General features: G+C 46.0%; 1 protein-coding gene across 1 annotated transcript; it reads right to left on the reverse strand.

Annotated features, from left to right (window-relative positions):
• Positions 1–4,093: 4,093 nt before the first annotated feature.
• On the reverse strand, positions 4,094–19,806 carry vstm2b (V-set and transmembrane domain containing 2B). Its single transcript, XM_018758014.2, has 5 exons — positions 19,650–19,806; positions 18,664–18,851; positions 18,008–18,037; positions 16,881–17,277; positions 4,094–4,454 (listed from the first exon to the last, which is right to left on the reverse strand). Exons 1-5 carry the CDS (start codon positions 19,720–19,722, stop codon positions 4,366–4,368), a joined length of 777 nt encoding a protein of 258 aa, XP_018613530.2. The 5' UTR covers positions 19,723–19,806; the 3' UTR covers positions 4,094–4,365.
• Between the last annotated feature and the right edge of the window lie 2,800 nt (positions 19,807–22,606).

Genomic DNA, 22,606 nt, shown 5'->3' on the forward strand with positions numbered 1-22,606 from the left:
GAGCTGGTGGATGGCAATGGAGACTTCCCAAAGTCCTCCACAGTGAAAGCCCTGATCGTTCTTCAAACTAGAGAGCTAAGCAATTTAATAAAGAAGTCAGTGACTCCAGATACTCTTCATGAACCTATTCAGCCGCTAAAATGTGGTTGTCTTTATATACAGTGGCTTCTCATGCTACCAGATATGACAATTTTCAAATTAATATTTAATTACAGGGGGGTGCGGTGGCGCAGTGGGTTGGACCGCAGTCCTGCTCTCCGGTGGGTCTGGGGTTCGAGTCCCGCTTGGGGTGCCTTGTGGCGGACTGGCGTCCCGTCCTGGGTGTGTCCCCTTCCCCCTCCGGCCTTACGCCCTGTGTTGCCGGGTAGGCTCCGGTTCCCCGTGACCCCGTAAGGGACAAGCGGTTCTGAAAGTGTGTGTGTGTGTGTGTGTATTTAATTACATTTTTGTCCCTGATCTATTTCCTAAAATTCCTGTTCATGGAGATGCAAAAGCAGTCAATGTATATCTGCTCATCTGAGGGATGGCAGTAAAGAGGACCCAAGCAGAATAGGAATATTAGCCCGCCTTAATTTAAATCACTTCCACAGTGTTTACAACCATGTCTGGTGTTCCTGAGTGCTGAAGATCAATAACAACATAAGGAGAATAGTGCACATTTATTGGATCATTCGATTAACAATCAGCTTTGAACAAGAGCTTGTGAAAACTTTTTATTTTCAGATTATTTAATTATCTTTTTTATGCAGCTGAAAGTTAAATACACATTTTTAAAAAAATGTATTATGGCTATGCGTAACATTTTTACTAGAGCTTATCAATATAATTACTTAAGAAAAGTCTCTATTATTAACCTTTTTTTTGGTGGTGATTTAAGGGTAAATGCTGTGATGAATAACACCCTATTCAAAGTGGACCCTGCCTAACCCTGAGCCTTGTGTTTCCAGGATAGGCTCCGGACCTCTGTGACTCCAACTTGGACAAGCAGCTGACGACAGTGAGTGAGTGATTTTGGGTTGAGGGTGAATTTGCAATTAGAAATAATCCTCCTGTTCCAAATGAGACTGTAAGGCGAGAAGCTGGTGTCTTTGAATCTCCAGTTAAGCAATTAAAACATCCTTCTGTGGCAGGGTGTGATTTGTGTGTGTTGTATTTTTACCATTTATTTTTATGTCCTCCAGTTTATATTATTCGTGCTTCTTTCAGGTCGTATTCATGCTTTTCACCCGGACACAGCACACAACAGAAAACAAGGGGAAGAAGGGGAACAATTTAATCATGGGAGGAATTCCCCTTGGCACTCTGGGAGGAGCAAATTGCGGTTAAGACTTTCTGCTGTCTGTTCCTTCCACAATACAAGGTCCATAATCTCCTCCAGCCAGCCATGCGTAGTAGTGAGTGCAAATTACCTCCCTTACATCCATACAGCTTTGCTGTGGTCATGTACACGTTGCTACACACACTGTATACAAAATGTGTGTGCTGGCGAAACTGAAAGGTGTCTTCGTATCACCCTTTCTGTTCATCTTTGGGTCACAGGAGACAGTGAAGTTCAGCACTAAAGCCTTCTCATCACCCCAAACACAGTGGCGCCATGAGCTGGCAAAGAGACTTCTGGCTCTTTCTCTCTGACCACGTGGGAGTCGGATTTTCAGGGCCCACAGGACGCCGTTGCCATTCTCAGCCTAATGAGCTGGACCAGCGGGGTTGCCAGATGTTACTGTCTGAGTGTTGGCGCTGTTTTCCGCCATGTTGCTGGATGAGTCTCGCTCCATTACCACTGCGGTCGTGTGACCCCGGTAATGTCAGCAGAGTGGGCGATCCGTGCAGTCCCCTAATGGATCTGCTTCAAACTGTCCCCCATCCCCCAAATCGAACTGGTACAATCTTCATGCCACACGAGCCATAGCCAATCCCCCATGCTGATGCATGTCACTGGGGGTGGGGGGGATTGGGAGTAGTGGGCACATCAGCGGGTGACATGTTTACATCCTGCTCTGCTGCCTGAGTTCGTGTGGCTTGTGGTTTATCTGAGCGAAACAGCCTGGGTGCATGATCAGACAGTCACGATTACAGCTGCCAGGCGGGGTCAGAGGTCACGTCACAGGCTCCGAGTCCCCCGCAGAGACACACAGTTGGCTTGGCAGCCCTGCTGGTTCTCCTCTGGGTGGATGGGGATGGATGCCCTTCAGAGGAGCACATCACAGAGATGAAATTATGGTCTGCCCAAGTCCATGAGAAGTTCCTGCTGCGTTTCCCTTGGTGAGCTAAGCTCATTAGCAAGTCCACCGTTCTCTCCATCCTCATATTGTTTCAGAATGACCTCCCTCCTTCTGGTCCATCTCCGTTGGGGTTTCATACTTATGAGCTGTCCACTTTCTATAGCCATCCATCTTTTATATCTGGTTCCTAATGTGTCCACTGTGCCTCCTTACGATGACTGAACTGATCTCTTTGTTGATCATGTGCCATTTAGAAGAGCAGCAATGCAAGGAAGTCATCCATCATATAAATCATCAATCCAAAACTGCAACGTTGCCATTTGACACCATTTTAACACATCCTCAATGTCCAAAGTGATACTGTTTTTACAGGACACGGGCTTGGGATTTATTCTTTTGCACCTTGATCATCACATAAAAAACCCCTCAGCAGAAAATTGCTCCATGTTCACCTCAAGGTGACTTTACTCATAGCAATCCTGACGTGGGATGTACTATGATAACGCAGTGTCAGATGGGGCAGCGTTTCAGAACATGGAAGCACAGGAGTCTCCTCACAGTTGGTGAGAATAAATAAATACATGTTTCAAATTCATTTTGACATAGAAGCTGATATCCACCCAGAAATGCCTTTGCTCAGGGAAAGTCTGGCCAATGACACAAGTTTCCTCTTTGTTGAATTTCTGGATGCTCCTTGTAATGTTGTATATTTGGTTTCTGTAGCGATTACAAATACATGCATGTACTTTAAACAAGGGCATCCCAGCATCCATCCAACGGTGGACTCCTAGCTGTGTTCACATCATGAGGTTTAATGTCCCAGCTGGCCAGTCTCAGGGATGAGTAAAACTACCTACCTATGCTGCATCACTTGGTTTGTAGGGATTCCAACACTCAGCCTTCCAACGTTACATACATGGGTACAATGATGTGATTAGAAACTCTTACAGAGAGACAGGGAAAGGCTCAGAAACCTGACTGTCAACATATGACTCTAAGGACTGCAGGGCATCTAGAAACCGTCTGTCAGTGGGATTTCCTGTGGGTCCCGGTGACATCGTGCTTCTTTCCAGTTGGTTTAACCAAAGGAATGGCTATGCCGCAGCTCAGCACCCATAACAAGTCGTTGAAACCCGGCAGACCGTGTCCATGTGTTGGAGTCCAGCAGAGGGAGGAAACGCACAGCTGTTTAGCACATTGTTTTTCCCTACAACAGGCTCAATGGCCTGGAAAAATTTACTCCACAATGCAGATGTCGAAAGCCATCAAATTCATATTCCTCTGATAGTAACTTCTTCACAGTGAAATTTTTCCACTGGAAAAAATCCTTTTACTCTGTAGTTTCCACGAGTAGAGCTAAGAAAGCTCTTGCATAATTACCACAGTTGCAGGGAAGGGTTTATTATAAAAACAACCTTTATTTCAACTGGTGTTGGCAACATTACCAATACTCTTTATAAATGAATGTCATACCTTAATCACCATATCTTCAATAAAAATAAACTAACAACGACAATGAGACGGTGTGTCTGGTTTAAAGAAAATGTGTACAGTCAAATTTCGTGACGAATGCGTAAAAATAAAATAAACAAGATGCAGACAACCAGACACCCCGACCTGTACGAGGTCTAGTGAATAGACTGGATGTGGAAGAAGGAATGTTCTGGAACAGAAAAAAATGACTAACTGCTCAACAGTTCAAACAGAAATAAGAATTAAAAAAAGAAATCCACAAGGACAGTGTTTCTTACGAAGAAGACCCATGGAGGAATGGAAGAGTAAAATGTACTTACAAGAAAATAAATAATGGTTGCCATGCACATCGCAGGGCATACACTAGTGTTTGGAGACCTGATGCGTTGACTCGTGGGTGTCAGCTGTGTGTAACACAAGTGTGAAGCTCGTATTCACAAAGATTCCTTTATTTTTTGTCATGCTTCGTATACAATCCATTTTATATCCGGCTGCGTGGCAAGGTGTCCTCGAGTCCAGGTGGGACGCTCGCCGCTCCTTCTCCCCTTAAAGTCTGTCTCTGCTTGACCCTGCACGGGTGTGCTGCGTGGCTCTTCTCTATTCTTTCCTTTGCCTTTTGTTTGGTTTGCTGGGCGGTAAAGTTGTGAGGGGTTGTACTGGCAGGAGTCTCTCAGTGGGCCACCAGGAAGGGGAGGAGCTTATGCAAGACCAACAGGGTGACGCAGAGCAGTGGGTCCGTGGAGGCCGTGGCGCTGGAGCCTGGAGACGGGCAAAGAGAAGAATTCAACATTTACAGTTTACATGTGTTCATTTGTTTGACGCTTTTCTCAAAAGAGATGTACAACTCAGAGTTAAAAAAATACAACAACAGAGCTTTAGACAAAGACACTGGATTATGGTCGCACAGCTTCTGTGTTTATACCACCATGTTGGTAGTTCATATCTCACCTCTATCGACCCACAGAAGTAACATTCAAATAGCAAATACATAGGTAATTGTAGCTCATGTTGTTGGACTCATTTATGGAGCTGTCAGGAGATCCTGAAAGAAGTGGTTTTGGAGGAGATGGTTTGAGATCCTTCTTCAATGTGCAGCTTTGAGGAACACAGGGAGCTCATTCCACCACATCACAGCACATTGGTCTTAGCCAACATAATCAAGAAAAAAAAAGTTTTTTTTTTTTTTAATTCCTTTTAATAAGTTTCAATCTATTGGAAATCCTCTTGTCGCATTTAAATGATAACTAATATAATCACAAAGAAACTGAAAATGCTGAAGAATAATGTGAAATTATGAACATACAGATAAACATCTCTATTTCTACCTTTCCTCATACACCTCACAGAAAAAATACCCTTAACTCTTACTTATCATGTGGAAAGAAATATATTATTGTGACTTTGAATCTTTGAGAATGTGCCGGAAAGCCGGAGGCAGTTAGTACTTTTTTCTTTCTTTAATTGTCTCTGTTCCCATGTCGACAGCAGCCGTGTTTTACAAAATGAACTTGACCAAGGTTTCATTTTAAGGTTCTGACCCAAGTTTCATCACCCTGATGAATTCGGCCTGCTGGGCTGTCTTCACCTCCCACTGCCGAGGCGCCTTTCCTCCCTCTGACATTTACAGCCAACACAGAGCACACATAAATCAGGGGCCGTGGGCCAGTGAGGCACAGCACTCAGAGGAGTCTGTGAATTCCTGATAAACTTTTTAACGGCCGTCAACAGTCTGATTAAGAACAAATTATCTTCATTACCTAAGACTCTAATGTCCCAGCAAGTGCATGAGGCTGTATAACAGGTCCACTTGGTGTACCAACCAGGCAGCTGTGCAAAATGGCCATGGGTAGCCTAATCCCGGAGGGCCTTAGTTTCATTTACATTTATTCATTTTTCTGACGTTTTCTCCAAAGCAATGTACAATGTTAAGGTACTATTTACCCATTTATGCAGCTGGGTAACTTTACCGGAGCAATTTCAGTGTAAGTACCTTTCTTAAGGGTACGACAGCTGAAGGTGAGGCTCAAACCTGCAACCTTTGGAGCCAAAGGCAGCAGGTCTAACTACTACACTACCAGCACACTTTCCCACATTTTTAACTCCACCTCCTGCTGTTGCGCCCTTGAGCAATGCACTTACCCTGAACTGATAAAAAAATAACCCTTGTGTTTAACTGGGTAATTCAGTGTAAACTCAGAGTTGTAAGTCACCTTGGAGAAAAGTGTGGTAGATAAGGTAAATAATCATAATGTAGCAGTCTGGAGGGAAGAAACAGATTCCGTATGTTGATAACGCAAAGCCTGAGTGGTAGTGTCAATGCAACACACACTGGTTTCTGAAATTAAAAACACATTTTGGACTAGAAGTCTGTTTGTAAGTCACTTTTAGCAGGAAATCTGGTATGAAATAAAATGAAAGATTAATAGAAAAGATGTTCATTAATATGACTGATGGATTATCTAAAAGTGAGGGGGTGCGGTGGCACAGCAGGTTTGGTCAGGTCCTACTCTCTGGTGGGTCTGGAGTTCAGGTACTGCTTGGGGTGCCTTGTGACCAACTGGCATCCCATCCTAGGTGTGTCCCCTCCCCTTCTAGCCTTACACCCTGTGTTGCTGGGTTAGGCTCTGGTTCACCACGACCCTCCTTGGGAGAAGCAGTTTCAGTGTGTGTGTGTGTGTGTGTGTGTGTGTGTGTGTGTGTGTGTGTGTGTGTATGTCTGTCTTTTCTAAAAGCCTTGGTAGTGCCTATAACAAATAAAAAAACTCTCAGTAAGAACATTGAACTAAATTAAAAGTAACTTAGAATCAGAAAAAATATGTTGTTGCCAGATACTCCTTTTCAATCTCAGTTATTGACTAATCCATCCCAAAAACCTGTAAACAGTGTGGAACTGAGTTAAACCATGGTGGTGCAATTCTCCTGTTTTCACTGAGCACTCTTGACTGCTCTCTATTTGCTTTGCAGGAAAACACAGGCTGTGTTTGCGCTAGCACAGAAAAACTTGAGAAAAGAAAATGTCGTTGAAATAAAAATGAACACATTTACATTTATTGATTTATTCCATGCTTTTCTCCAACGAGAAATATAAAACTCAAAGTAAACAAAAGCGTATTTCACAGCAAAGACTTTCAAATGCAGACATGCTAAATAAAAAGAAATCAATAAAATAAAAAATATTTAAATCCTCAAAGTTTCATAACTCCACCTTTTTAAACACAGGAAATCAATGCAATGATAATAATGTTTAAAAGATTAAATGGGGGAAATTGAAAGGCGTTACTTTGCAGAAGTGGTCCAGTGTGAACCTTATAATACATGCACAACACGTGAGTCCTTGATTAAACTGACAAGTCAGGGATACAGAGTAGCTCTAGACCCCCAGATATACACACACACACGCACACACACACACACACACACACACACCACACACACACAGAGTTCTCATTTCAGCACCAGTCTCTTGTTGTCTACAATACACGGGCAGCTGGGGGGGTGGCAATAGGGGTGAGGGTGAGCGGAGACACTGGCTCGGGGGAGGAAACAGCATGCCAAGCACACGGCGCACATGCAGTAAACTCTGCTTAGTGTATTTTAGGCTCCAGCAGACCGAGATTAACCCTCTTACCGACACTGAATAAGAGCCAAGAAATCTGGGCTGTGACGGGCTGCTGAGGGCGGACAGAAACACGAAGATGTAGGATGAGAAACTCAGAGCAGAACACTAAGCAGTGAAATAAGCACAGTTCATCTGCGCATGACTGGACTTTGGGTGACACTGGAATATTGGAATAGCCAGACAGTCCCGTGCATCACCATTTTAATGCATTTTCCAGAATATCAAAAGCAAAACAGACAGAAAAACGAACAAAGTGGAAGACAAGCTGTTAAAAAAATCACTTTAAGTGATTTATAAGCATCCGGCTCTATTATATATTGTTGGCCGTATTTGTTCATTGGTAGGATATTAGGTGAAATGAAAATCAAATAAACGATAACTCTTTCAATATTTAAAGTGCATTTGCAAGCATGCAACTATAAATGCACAGTACAAAATTTTTTTTGGAATTTTTTTTTTTTTAAAATCTGTCAAATTAAAACACACACACACACATTTTCAGAACCGCTTGTCCCATACGGGGTCACGGGGAACCAGAGCCTAACCCGGCAACTCAGGGCGTAAGGCTGGAGGGGGAGGGGACACACCCAGGACAGGACGCCAGTCCGTCACAAGGCACCCCAAGCGGGACTCGAACCCCAGACCCACCGAAGAGCAGGACTGCACCACCACACCCCCCAAATTAAAACAATTTATTTAATTATAACAACATCGAGGCCCAACCCCAGTCTCCCCATTAGCACGGTCAGAAGAAGGATGAAGTGTAGTTTTCTTAGGTGTACAGAACAGATTCTTTTCCACCCAGTGTGAGTGACACATAAGAAAATGTGTTATTTCAATGAGGGTTATGTATTTAAGTGCTGTCCTCAGATTCCAACAGTCAGCTGTTTGACCTCTTCAGTCCCACTCCTTAACCACAACCATACCTGCCAGGTCTATGCACACATTGACTGTCTCCTTCTCTCTCTTGCTTGCCTGCTCACTTTGTATCCTTCTCTCTCCAACTCCATGCAGTCTCTGTGACCCATTGTGAAGACAGGTGTTTGTCTGAAATGTCACCAAAAGGCTGCAGCCTTTGACCTCCATCTCTTAGTATGCCCTCCAAAAATATTGTGCGTTTGACACCTCTGAAAAAATATCATCATCCTGTGCCGTTGTTGCCAGTCTGCACCCCACATATCGAAGAACTCAAGACGATGATGTTAGACAGCACGTAGCCACGCCACTGTCTATCCTGACTTGTCCTACAGTTAAATGACAATCGCTTTCATTTCAGCAGACAAAGCAGATTAAGTGTTGCGGAAGCAAATTAAAAAAGATCTTCTGTAATCTCTAAACATAATCCGAACCACCTCATCTATACTAATAACATATGAGTCAAAAAAGAACTGGAGCATATTACCGTTAGATGGACACTAATGCTCATGTCCACATGTCATTCTGTGAAGCCAGGTAACACTTCCCTCAACACATGTGGGACAGTATGTAGCCTTTTAACTCAAAGATTCTAGGTTCTAGTCCCACCCTTTGTTGTAGTATCTGTGACCTAGGCGCTTACCTTGAATTGGTCCTGTGAAAGTACCCAGGTGTTTAAATAGGTAAATAATTGCAGTAAGGTGTCTTAACAGTGTAAGAGGCTCTGGAGGAAAGTGTCAGCTAAACGAATGAGTGTAAACACAATGCGGTGTCACGGCTGCCATACCTCACAATCAACGCAATATCCTTCTGATCTTGATGTCCTTGTATCCTATTTATTTTTCCTCAAGATGGATTTACATGTTTTATTTATTTATTTATTTTATTTAATCTGACACAATACAGAAAATACAATGTTTTTTATTTTGAATATTACAGGAAATCTGTTATCAATATCTACAAAAATCAGCTGTTTATAATATGATTTAGACATCAGAGGAGCTGACAAAAATAACTTTCAATGGAAAATACCAGAAATGCTGCCTCTGGACTATTGTTTATTTGTACACTCAATAAGACACTCATTACACACACCTGAAACTGCTTGTCCCATACAGGGTTGCAGGGAGCCAGAGCCTAACCCAGCAACACAGGGCATAAGGCTGGAGGGGGGAGGTGACACACCCAGGATGGGGTACCAGTCCATCACAGGGCACCCCAAGCAGGACTTGAACCCCAGACCCACCAGAGAGCAGGACCCACTCAAACCCACTGCGCCACTTGAATCTGTAATCTTTTTTTCTGGGAAAGCTTGTTTTTCACCACAAAAAACACTAATGCTGTGCAATTCATGTCACTGTAAAATAATTAGACTAAAGGGATCCAAATTGTGCCATTTTTTTCTTCAATGCAACTTACAATGTGAGGTTTATACATTAAGCTATGTACATTGATTTACCCGTTTATATAAAAGGGTAATTTTTACTTTATTAGTTTCAAGGTAAGAGCCTTTACTAAGGTTAATCTGACAGGTGGTGGAATTCAAACCTAGGACCTTGAATGAAAGCTGGCTATACTCCCTGCTGTCCGTTACAAACACAAAAATGTCTAGCAATTCGTTTTGGTAATCTGCAGTTTAACCACATAGTAGAATGTCTTCTGCAGCCTCTCTTGGCTATATGAGTCAAAGGTCAAGGGTCAGAGATAAACATTTTTTTTTTACACTTTTTACACTCAGACTCCCGTAGACTCAGTTTCATCTCCATCCTCCTGCTATTGGCCAAACACTATCATCCTCATGATGAGTTGAATATAAGAAGGCAGGAGGGCCGTGTCTCATATGTTAACATCTCTCCTTTTCTTCCACCTTTCCATGGTCTCTACAGGGCTAACAGAACCACAGGTGACTTTGGGTGCCCTCTATCCACATGTGTCTAATTAACTGGGTGCGATCGAGCTGGTGGGGACCATCCGCTTCCACTCTGGAGGCAGCCACTGAGTGGGAGGGAGAGAACCACAGGGTGCGCTCAAATTACAGGCCCATTAGCCGGAGCAGGATCAGCACCGGAGCCCCCTGGGCTCGGTCTCGCCGCCTCCGCCAGACTTGCCCGGCAAGTTCCGTCCTAATCAGCGGACCATTCATCGGGGCAGGACGAAGCGCCTAGGGGGCTCACAGGGATCCATGTGATAGAAACAGGAAAAAAAGAGCGGGGCACAATGGAGAATGAGTGACCCAAATTGATTGGCCAGATGGCATTTTTCTAAATTTATACCTGCACTTGTCTAACAGCCTTTCAGGTATGAGAGTGGAATGACAATGGATTATGCAGTTTGACCGTGTAGCTTAACCTTAGCATCCACATGGGAAGTAACAACATAGTATATAACATAATTCTCTTTCACATATTCTTTTATAACTCTGAAGTACTGCATCTGACATTTTCCTTCCATTTGCTTGAATATTCTTTATTTTAAAAAGGATTTATTTATTTTAATTTTTCACTCAAGAGTCAAGAGTGGGTAGAATAACACACATCCATCACATCCAACAGACTTTCATTTAGTTTCCTTGAATCTGTTTACCTAAACTGAACAAAAAACGACTCCACGAATTGACCAAAAGTATACAGTGTGGTTGTAAATAATATAATTAACGTGAATATCCTTTTATGTTGCAGGTACTTTATGGTAATTACCACCAATTGCAATGCAAACCTTATTTGCATTAAAGGATAGACACACAGAGACAAATATTGGTCAGTATATTTTACAAGGAAAAGATAAAAGATTGAATACAAGATTAAAGACAGAATTTGAATTGGAAATGTGAAACCCTTTTATTTTTAACACAACTGCTGGACAGGAAAAGAAGCAGACATAAGTAATTAGATCCTGAGTTGGTTTGCACAGAACCCCTCTGCTCCATTGACCGTGGCAGATTTGGCTTTCTTCGGCCAGGTGTTGCGGTCATCCTACAATGCTGATAATTAAATATGACGTTATGAACAGAGCAGAAATGTTTCTGCTGTTTCTGTCACTGGTGTGTGAAAGTTTTGATTTCTTAAACAAAATTTGATGTAATAGAAACATGGTGGGGAGCGTGAGTCACATGAGTTAATGACCTGTTTGACTACTGCGACAAATACAGGAGAGCAAGACATTTTCTCTATTAATAATTTTTAACAGGACTTTTGCAAGTCCTGCGGAAGTGAGAAAGCATTCTAGGATTTGAAGAGTTGTCTGGGCGTGAACCGTGTGTACAGTTGGCCTTTGGCTTTGTGTAACCAAGCAAAACTGGAGCAGTTCAGCAGTTTACCCGCTATGTCACGCTCATTTGTCGCAGCAGGCTACAAATCATCGCTGTGGGATCCTGGCTGAGGGGGGTTGGCAATTACACCCAAGGATAGATGGGTGGTTTCGAGGAAATGGGGGTAAAAGCTCAGAGCATAAGAAAGCGTAAAAAAGGAGACAAGGGAAAAGCAGGAAAAAAGAAGAAAGGATTGTGTGCAGGAGAAAACAAACAAGAAAAGAGCGTCAGCCTCTGCAAGGGCCCCTACTGACGTTCCGCCGAGGTTTGAAGGCTTGGCTTTTATATCAATACTCTGCTTTGTTCTGCCAGTTAAAAGCCAGACAAACAAAGCAATGCTCAGTTTTACTTTACTTTTTTATTAAGGAATCGGGGAGCCTTCTGCTTTGCAGGTTAAGGTCTCGGCATGGAGATTGGCTACCTTTGAGCTTGAGCTGCGGTATGAGGAGCCTGCAGGAGGATTCTGAAGCTGGAAAGTGGGCTTGGAGAAAACAGAACCCATTAAGGCTCAATTTGCAGGTGCCTGGTGCCACCTGCAACCCAAAGGGGATGCAGGAGCCCTGTCCGATTATCCATGCTGAGGCAAAGCTGAGTGTAATCCATGGGGAGCGGCTCCTGTTCCGTGTGCTCCGTGCTTTTTCCTGAGCATGATCCCGACTCCGCTGGTGCACTCAGAGATTGCGTTTCTCTCTCTGGTGATTTGGCTCTGGGATGACAGCGCGCCCACGCAGTCACTCACAGCCACCTCACATTGCACATAACGGGGATGGCAGAGGTCGTGCGAGGCATCGCTAGTGCACTGAGGGGAAGAATCATAATAGAAACATCAGCTAAAAGTGCCTGCAGTGTAACTGATTGTGGGCTTCACCCCACCTCACATTCATACCCTGCTGCCTTGACACCACCTAAATTTCACACGAAACTGACAAAGCAGTTGAAGCAAAGACACAACTCTCCCTCTATTTGCCACCAGTAAATGAACCTGTTCCCGATGACACACTTAACTATGGGTTATCTAACAGCTCCGAAGCGATGTTCTCACTACGCCAGTAGACACTCCATATACGGGCAGTTTTTTCCAGTCCTGGTGCACAGCATAGTTATACTAATACACAAAACATCAAGTCCCTTCCTGTCAAACATAATCTCATTAACAAACAATACAGCCTAATCTTTTACCACAAATCCTTCTCATCCCTGCCAGGGAATTATTTCAGGTGACCCACATCTGAAAGGTGCACAACAGCCCATTGCATGATGGGAGTGATGCTTCAGTGATGTCCCTCTGTGTTTCAGTTATGAAAATGTAACACCCTCATCTGTCAGACTGTATCAATGACCATTTTTAAAATGTGTTTTATATCCACATTTCAGTCATTTTCTACAAGGCCAATTAACCAGTTTTTATATCTTAGTGGGGGGGTGCGGTGGCGCAGTGGCGCAGTGGGTTGGACCAGGTCCTGTTCTCAGGTGAGTCTGGGGTTCAAGACCTGCTTGGGGTGCCTTGCGACGGACTGGTGTCCCGTCCTGGGTGTGTCCACTCCCCCTCCAGCCTTATGCCCCGAGTTGCCTAGCTAGGGGGGGTGCCCTGGGGTTCCCTGCTACCCCGGATGGGACGAGCGGGTCAGAAAGTGTGTGTGTGTGTGTGTGTGTGTGATCCCCACACTGACACAGGGGAGGTGCACGATGGCACAGTGAGTAGCATTGCTGTCTCACAGTTCCTGGGTGGTGTGAGAGAACGTGGGTTCGACCCCTGCTTGGTCTGTGCGGAGTCTGCATGTTCTCCCTGTGTCTGCATGGGTTTCCTCCCATAGTTCAAAGACATGCTGTTCTGATTCACCCAGAGGGTGTGTGTTCCACTGATGTATGGATGAGTGATCCATTGTAAGTAATGTATCTAGCAGTGTAAGTCACCTTGGTGAATAAGGTGTGTTGGCTGATAGCGCTACACAGAATTCATTGTAAGTCACTTTAAGGAGAAATGTGTCTGCTAAATAAATAAATGTAAACTAGGTGGCAACGTTCAATGCAATGAACTTTCTGCTTCTCTTCATTCCATGGACCACAGGGTTCACCAGTTGAAGTATCACATTTGGTGGAGAGTGGTGTTCTCCTGATTCCACCACATCACAGCAGACACCCTGTACACTACAGAGGGAGAGATTCCAAGCTGGAGAGCATGGGCCATTATATGTACCCTGGGTCTCTTTGCTGCAGACAGCTCGTGTGAAATGATGTGGATTCAAACCCAGATCCACTGAGGCTCAACCAACAACATTTGGGTCAAAATTACATTATTCCTTTATATTTTTCTCCAGCAGGTAGCACTGGTGCATCACAGTTCCTGGGCTGTGGGTTTGGATGCAACTCAGTCTATGTGGCAGTTGCATGTTCTCCCCTTCCCACCTTATGCTTCTGTGATAGGCTGAGGCACTACACTAGAACCCTCAACAGTGGTTACTGATAATGTATGGATCACTCACACTCTCTCACACACACACACCATCTGAAACTGCTTGTCCCACACGGGGGTTGCAGGGAGCTGGAGCCTAACCCAGTAGCACAGGGTGTAAGGCTGGAGGAGGAAGGGACACACCCAGGTCAGGACACCAGTCCATCACAAGGCACCCCAAGCAGGACTCAAACCCCAGACCCACTGGAGAGCAGGACCCGGTCAAACCCACTGAGCCACCATACCCCCTGTTAATGTATGGATCATTTTTTTCTAAACTGACACACGCTTTCGCAGCACAACTGCTTGTTTACAACTAGATGTTTAAGCGATGATTTAGCAAGTTTTGCATTGAGGATATAGCAGCAAGGCTCTCCAGAGACTTGTTCAGCTTTTATGATCACAAACCCAGGTCCTTAATCAGTATTCTGTTGGATTAGAGGATTTTACCCACACATGGCCTGGGTCCAGAAGAGCTTCAGAGCTCTTTGTTAACAGATCCCTTGTTATCCACACACCTCACCTGAACCTAGCGCCTCTCCAGGAAAAAAGAGTGAAAACAGCAGAACTAAATCAAATGTGATACCTGATTCCCTTTAGGCCCTTTAGACTATTTGGACAGAGCTTGGCAACGTTTACAATATATGATGGTGCAGCAGAATCTGAGATATGTGTCAGTTATATGAAATAAAACATCAGGAATCCTACACTTTGACAAGACATTCTGGGAAAGGTCTGAACTGCATGGATCTCAGTGGACTTGGTGGTTTTATTTCTTTTGCTTCCGTCCCAGCGGCAACACCCAAATGTTTCATGGCTGAATAATGTCACAGAGACTTTGTAAGGCGAGTTCTACCAGGTCAAAAACCATGGCATTTCAACAAGTGAAGTTTTTCTGACATCCAAAAGAGTCATGTCTATGCAAAGTGACAGTTGCCAGTTTTCTCGGAGCACCACGGCCCCTGGGTGTCCACAGGTGAGCTTACGACACTTGAAATTCAACAGGCCAGTCCAAAGCTCAGACAATTTCTGCATTTGACGGTAAATATACCCTTGGTGCTGATTTGCTTTTGGGTGCTGGAGGGGCTCTCATTTGCATACGATCTCTTCCCCTGTCATATTTCTTACGCAGAGCTAAGTGCAAAGTATGGCTGTCCTCAGTTGCTCATCTGTGTCAGTCCTAACTGTAAAGAAGCCCTTCATCGTCCCCACCGGCAACGCAAATGTTTTGACACAAGGATGACATATTTTGCCTGCCTCCGCACGCAATTAGCTTAGCCTGACAAACAGTGCCACTTATTTGGCGAGTGACTCACCCAGTATCGCGCTGAGGTGGTTGTGCGTCGGCCCTTTGAGAGTCACTCGCAGCTTTAATTCTGTGTTAATTGGAAGCGGTTCTAGTGGTTTGGCGTTATCTTGCGGCCCCAGGTGCAGTGCAGCCCCCTTGTTCCAGACAGACCCGATACTAGCTCCCGCTAAATCCGGCACACGCACCCAAACCACGACCTTGGGGGTCAAGCGGTCTGAGTCTTTTCTGGCAGAGTCCATTTCAGAATGGGAGCTTCGACAACACTGCCGTGTCCGTTTTCATAAACATGTTCCATTCTTAGCTGTACTGTCACCGCATCACAAAAGCTTGCGCGACCTGCTCAACTTCTTTTTGTGCAGCAGTTACACTCAATGCGAGTCACAAAAGCCCTAGCCTTTCTCAGACAGCATGGGTCTCCTGGCAATGAGTACCATCCAGGCACACCTCACAAGGACTCACCAACAGTCGTTACGCTCTGCGTTCAGGAGCAGAGAAACGCCTAAAGACTCGTCCAAAGGATGCTGCCTTGGTCCTGTTCCTCCAAGGCCAGAGAAGCACAGTCTCTTGGTTCACAAATTGCAGCGGAGGTCTCAATCATAGAGCAACATCTGAGCCCCTCTACTTCTACAAGGAAACATGGACCCCACATCTGAAGACAGAAAGGTGACCAGAAATGGCAACTACAGATTCTCACTAACTTTCACATCCTAAAAACCAGGTAATCCCACACTGCATGCTAAAATATACCCAGTCACCATATCTATATATAGATGCTAATGCTTATTTCCAAATCTATTTACACAGCTGGGTAATTTTTACTGCATCAGTTTAAGGTAAGTACTTTGATCGGGGAATAACAACAAGAAGTGGGATCTGAAACCTGAGTCAAGCAAATATAAGGGCACCTTTAACCACAACGCCACCTGCTGAGCCAGAAGACACCTAAGAAACACTATGCTAGTCATGCTGTGTGCAGGAAAGAATGACGCATCCAACATCTGTGAGGAGCCCTGAAAAAGGCTATTGTTAAAGGACTTGCTCTCATAACCTCTGCAAGAGGAAGTGTTTTAACAAATCTCAAGCTAATTTTATTTCCACATGTCTTGTAACTGAAATGAGGGCCTCATTCACTCAACTTGACCCCCTGCTAGTTCTTAGGGCCCTTTTGAAAGTGAATCCTCTTCACCGGTTTTCCACTAGTGTAGAAGTGGATACACGTATCTTTTATATGGGGGGTTGTGACTCTCCTGAGCGTCACACATTCTGCCTCTACATCACAGATCGCTCAGTACAGCTGTTCCAGGCACAGGACAGGGAAGCAGCCATAGAGCATCTGGTGCCTTGAGTGCCTGCCTGCCAGGGACGATGGCCGCAACAATGTGCACATTAAGACAGCAAATGCCCTTTTGTAGTTTCCTGGCTCTCCAGAACTACATTTTAATGAACATGGAGCAAAAATATCTGGGAATTTGAGGTTGCAGGGTTCTTATCAGCTCTGGTGATTACCTGAATCATCAGACAAGCTCGTACACAATGGCAACCCACATGAAACCACTAGGTGTCACTGTGACTCTGTGACTCACCGGCTCCGTGCTGCTGTCTGAGGATGGCTGCGTTGCCAGGCCGGGGCGAAGCCGACGACTTTGCTGCAGAGGCCGTAGTGACGGTGGATACGGGGGCGGGGCCCGGCCCCACCGGCTGGGGGGCACGGGGCTTCCCCTGTCCTGGCTCGGAGGTCGCCCGGCCCCCGGGTGCAATGGCGCCGCCCCACACAGGCCAGGGTTTCTGTATGTGGGAAACGGCCTCCTCGGCCACCATGCCGTCGCGTGGGATCACCCGCAGGGTGGCCTGGGCCTTGTGCTCCTGAGTTTCGTCGGCATTGTTGCCCGATACACGGCATTCATACACCCCCTCGTCCACCTTACGTACGTTGGAGAGACGCAGTCTATGAGAGATGGCATTGCCCTGGACCCTCACGGTCTGGGGAGAGAGCAGAAGGGTGGGGGTGGGGTGCACAAGTTAAAACCCACAGACTCCTTTTACATACGCTGATACATGCTACTCCTTTCCAGGTCAATGCCAGCTCTTCATGTTGCTTTGAAAAGGAATTAACATGCATATTATTGCTTTTCTCACAGACCTGTCTCCTTGAGACCAAATTCTCTCTTGTTAACAGAGGGCTGTTAAATAGGTGCATTAGCAACGACACACATGAAAACTGGTAATTAAAGCACACTCCTCAAGGAAAACAGGGTCTCAGCTCTTTGGCTGTGTAAGGACCCTTTGGATCTAGGTGTCCATTAAAGGGAAGGAGGGATGTTACAAGTGGCTCTTATAGCAGAGAAGCATCCTGGCCTCTGTTAATAAAGAGCACAAAGTCCTGTAAATCACGTCGATTTCAGGTTTATACAATGACAGGCCAGTCGCTGCTGCTGATGTGCCCTTCTAACATGTGCCCTGTGGGGAAGATCTGAATAGAAACAGGCCTTGTGTGGCTCTCAGAAACAACAGACAGATAATCACCAAACAGACCCTTTAAAACCACAATCTGAATTATATTATAGGAGCATCTTTTTATGTTTAAAATTTATCCCAAAATAACTACTTGATAGCAGGCAAACATTATAAATCATGTGCACTGTGATTAAAAGGGTGCAGGCTCATTTAATTTAAAAAATCAGTAAGGAGATTAAGAAAAATTAACACTTACACTTATTTTGGTTGCGTCACGGGGTGGGACCTGGAATCAGAAATCGCCATGAATATGATAGCCAGATGGAGGAAGAGTAATTGTCATTACTCGGGGGCTGACAATAATAATGAAAATCACTTAAAAGAAAGAACAAATACCGCATATGTACATGAATAAGTGTGTTTATATTTTTGCAACTTGTTTTGCCACAATTTCTGCATTTTTAATTTGCACAAGAGCAGCGGGAAATAAATGTCGCACAAACATAATTTGCTGCGCCCAAAGTGCACAAAATAATCCGTTTACAATCGGAGACCTTATATAAAAATCGTGTTTAAAGAAACAACAGTGACTGCACGGATTTCCCACTTTGGGTTCTATATTATTTATTGTGTTTATTTCGCGTCTTTGATGCACCTCCTCCCCCCACTGCGGCGTCCATGAGAAGCACATTTCAACAAGTGCCTCTTGTGTGGAAACTGTCCCCCACCCTGAGAAAAAAAATTGTGAAATATATGAAATATTCTCCGAGTACACTATCTTCCGGAGGATTATAATTATTCGTAATTATTATTACTGTTGTTTTGTGAGCTGGTGCGCGCTGCTCTCGGACCTTTCACCCCAGGATGGGGCTCCCAACCCCCCACTGGCTCCCTCAGCTCCCCTTCCTGTACCTTAGGTCTGTTCCCAGGAGGGATCATTTGGAGCTCCGACCCCAGTTCTCGGGCTCCTGCCTCCTTCAGGTACCACCACTGGATCTCCAAGGAGAAGGGCGTCGAACCCGCGGCCCGGAAGGCGCACGGCATCTCGATGTCCTCCCCCTCGCTCACGCTCACGTCCCGGGGAACCTCGGTGAACGTGGCTGACCGAGGGAGGGGGAGAGTAACATAAATTATTAAAAATAAAATAAAAAAAAAAAACATACCAAAAGCATGGGTTACCATGGAGAGCAGACTCCGTCCCGCGTGTCAGAACCGTTACGTACGAATCAACAAACCTTCCGACTATTAGTGTTAAATCTAGTTCCAGCTTTTTTTTTTTTTTGGGGGGGGGGGGTGGTATTTGTCTTTTTCACTGTTGTCCAGTTGGTGCTTTTAAAACCAGCTGCGTGAAAAGAAGTTAAAGCCATATCTCACATCCATCATCGTTCAAAGTGAGCTCCTCGTGTCTTTCACCCTAAATTCACTTCATTATCATAGTAATAAAAATACGCAATGTTATTTATGGAGTCAGGTTTCGTTTGATTCACATTAACGCGAAGCGGACTGTTAATTTGTAATACAGGGAACATGTCCAGCTGCGCTCCCTCCCGGGTCCGAAGGTGCGCTGCGCTCGCGAGCGCTCTCTCCACGAGCCGCTCTCCGCGGTGCTGAAACGGGCGCGCTGCGCGCCTGGAGACGCAAGTTCGCGCGGGCGGCGGTTAAAAACGACGCCAAACTGTTGCGGCGCAGAGAAAAAAATCTCGGCAAAGACAGTTTATTAAAACCCCGATCGCCGCCGGTGCAGAAAGAAAAGGACACGAGGGTGAGGAGCTCCTGCGGGATTTTGCTATTTCTGCCCCGTAATACGTATCGTATCTGAAGAAGGGTCTGTCTTTCATGCATGCGTGACTATATGAGTGGAAAAAGACGGGTGAGACACAGCGTACAACTTCACTCACCGTTCACACACAACAAAAGGGGCGCATTGAGCATCAGATAGTAGAGGACGCCGCAGAGCCCCCGTGTCTCCATCGCACAGACAGGGTAGAGTATCACACAGGACGGCTGGAGACGCTCATCTGACCTCTGGGCTTCACAAAACAGGCATTTCCACGGAGAGAAACCCTCTGAAGAGTCTCCTCGGGGGTGCCGAGCTGCAGCTTGCAGACGCGCTCCAAAGATCCGCGGAGCGTAACTCCACAGCGCGTCGGCGGCGGGAGCCCAGAAACGGCGCACGAGCCAGTGGCGTGAGGGATACACACCTCAGTAATCCTCTCTCCTCCTTTTCCCGACGTGCCTAAACTGGAAACGAAACTTCTTATAGGGGGACACGAAGCTCTCCAGGGCAAGAGAGGCTTTCCAGGCTCCCTCTTCGGGACCCATCACCAAAGCATCCTCGCGCGCTGGACCACCAGGAAGAAGCCGCGCCAGTAGAAGGAGAGGGGTGCCCCCGTTCGCCCCACCGCCCAGGAGCTGGAGATCAGTGGAGAGCTCCTCGATCCGTCTGCTTCCACATGTCCGGAGCGCCGATCTGGGAGTGGAAGAGCGCGCAGCGCCACCGCTCGGCCGACAGGCGCCGGACGCTCACCAGCCTCCTGGGCTCAACCTATGAGGAGAAATTTCACCGGCTGACGTCCACCCCCCCTCCCCGAATGCCAGCCCTGAAGAAAATATACAGAATCCAGATGATTCATGTTGTTTTCCATCCAAGATAAACAGGCAGCTCTTAAAGCGCCCGCATCCCCGTGTCTGTGCGTGAGCGCGCGCGGGCGCGCACGAATGTGGGTGTGGAGCAATTTAATTGTGCATGAAACACTAAAATATGAAGGATTTAAGACTTTTGTCCGTCAGCCGGTGCCTGATTTCCGGCATCAAAGGCAGCGGGTTAATTTGCGCTCTCTCAGCAGAGAGATAATGCGGCAATACAGATTAAAATGCAGCAAGTATGGATTGCGGAGGACTAGAAATGATTCGTAATAGCTCACACTTATCAGGTCAGTGGCTCGTGATGACTGAAACAGGACAAAGCCAGCGGTGAAATCTTTTATTCATTCATTGATTCATACCTAGGGGGTGCGGTGGTGCAGTGGGTTGGACCGTGGGTCTGGGGTTCGAGTCCTGCTTGGGGTGCCTTGCGACGGACTGGCGTCCCGTCATGGGTGTGTCCCCTCCCCCTCCGGCCTTGCGCCCTGTGTTACCGGGTAGGCTCCGGCTCCCTGCGACCCCGTATGGGACAAGCGATTCTGAAAATGTGTGTGTGTGTGATTCATACCTAAATTAGTTATATTGGTGTTCATAGACTGTCAAGGTTAGTACTATCACCTAATCTCTCTGTTATTTATAGCCTAACACCATCCAGTTCTGAGGTCAGATGAATATCCAAAAGGGTCAGGAGAGAGTGTTCCCTGGCAGGCTGTGCAGGGCTTGCTCAGAGAAGGCCTGTGCCATTTCACCATGGTAAAGTCAGCGGAAAAAGGTAACAGGTTGGATTCTGCAGAGATGTATCTTATTCCAGATCAGATCATTGGAGATGATCCGGCGAAAAACATGGCGCTGAGTCACTATATGCAGCATGCCAGAGCTTTGGGACATTGATGAAGGATTGCGGGTGGCCCTGACACACACACATACACACACACACACACACACACACACACACACACACACACACACACACACACAAAGGTAAAGATACTTACCTCTGGGACTCACAGGGTGTGGGAAATGTTCACTCCCATGTGTGTACAGGAGGTACAGGAGGGTGACATATCGATGTGCGCTCACTTTGATCTGGTGCAATGAAGTGGTGCTTTGGCAGATCTAAGTTGGAGGTATGTGTTTCAGGAGCCTCACCACCACAGAAAGGTAGGCTGCTGAAAACCCTCCCTGACACAGAGGGAGTTCTGCTCAGATGAAAGGCCACTGCAAAATTCAGAAATAAGACCACTCGTCTAATGTTGGGCCTCCCAGTGGTGAATAAGGCTGCAAATTCATCCAAACCCAGACATCGGATCTCACATAGCATGTGAGAAATATTGAACATGAACATGGGGTTAGGAGACAGAGAAAGAGACTGAGGGGGACAGAGAGAGATTGAGAGAGACAGAGAGAGAGGGGCTGCAGATGGTGCCCTTTCTGCTCTAGGACTCTTCTCCTCATGCTGGTATTTCCACAGCAACCCTTCACGTGTTTGGACAGCAAGACAGATTCAAAACCCTGGAGGTGCTGTGATGCCCTGGCTGAAACCGGCTCTGGAAGTGGAGGCCAGCCTTGCTCCAACACTGCCCCTGTCCCTCCCACAGCCCTGGCCACTTTAACCCCCAAACTTGGTTGCTTTCATACACCCCAGATGCAACATGTAGAAAGACTACTCAGAGTCTGTCAACATCCTCTAACTAGAGTAACCACGGTGATGTAGTCGATGGTCTGCAGATGCCTCCTATCCTTCTTCTGCAGATGTACGTCACATGTGCAGGACACAGAAGGACCACCTCCAGACGAACCTGGATAATGTTTTTGGATTTGAGGTGCTCGTCCATGGGTGTCACCCCCCAGATGTTCAAATTAGCTGTGGCACCAGCTCCGGAAGCTCTTTGACCTCTGATTTTGGAGATGCTTTCCTGTTGGTTGGGAAAGATGAATTTCCATGCTCGTCTGATGAGCAGAGTGGGACATTCAGCTTAATGAGAAGATCCTGAACTGACAAAATGACCAAAACACACACACACACACACACACACACACACACACACACACACACACTGGCTGAAGCCGCTTATCCTGAGCAGAGTCATGGCAAGCCAGAGCCTAACCTGGCAACACAGGGCACAAGGCTGGAGGGGACACAGCCGGGACGGAAGGCCAGTCCGTCACAAGGCACCCCAACTGGGACTCAAACCCCAGACCCGCCAGAGAC

This window comes from Scleropages formosus, chromosome 1 (assembly GCF_900964775.1).
Source record: "Scleropages formosus chromosome 1, fSclFor1.1, whole genome shotgun sequence".
Taxonomy (NCBI): domain Eukaryota; kingdom Metazoa; phylum Chordata; class Actinopteri; order Osteoglossiformes; family Osteoglossidae; genus Scleropages; species Scleropages formosus.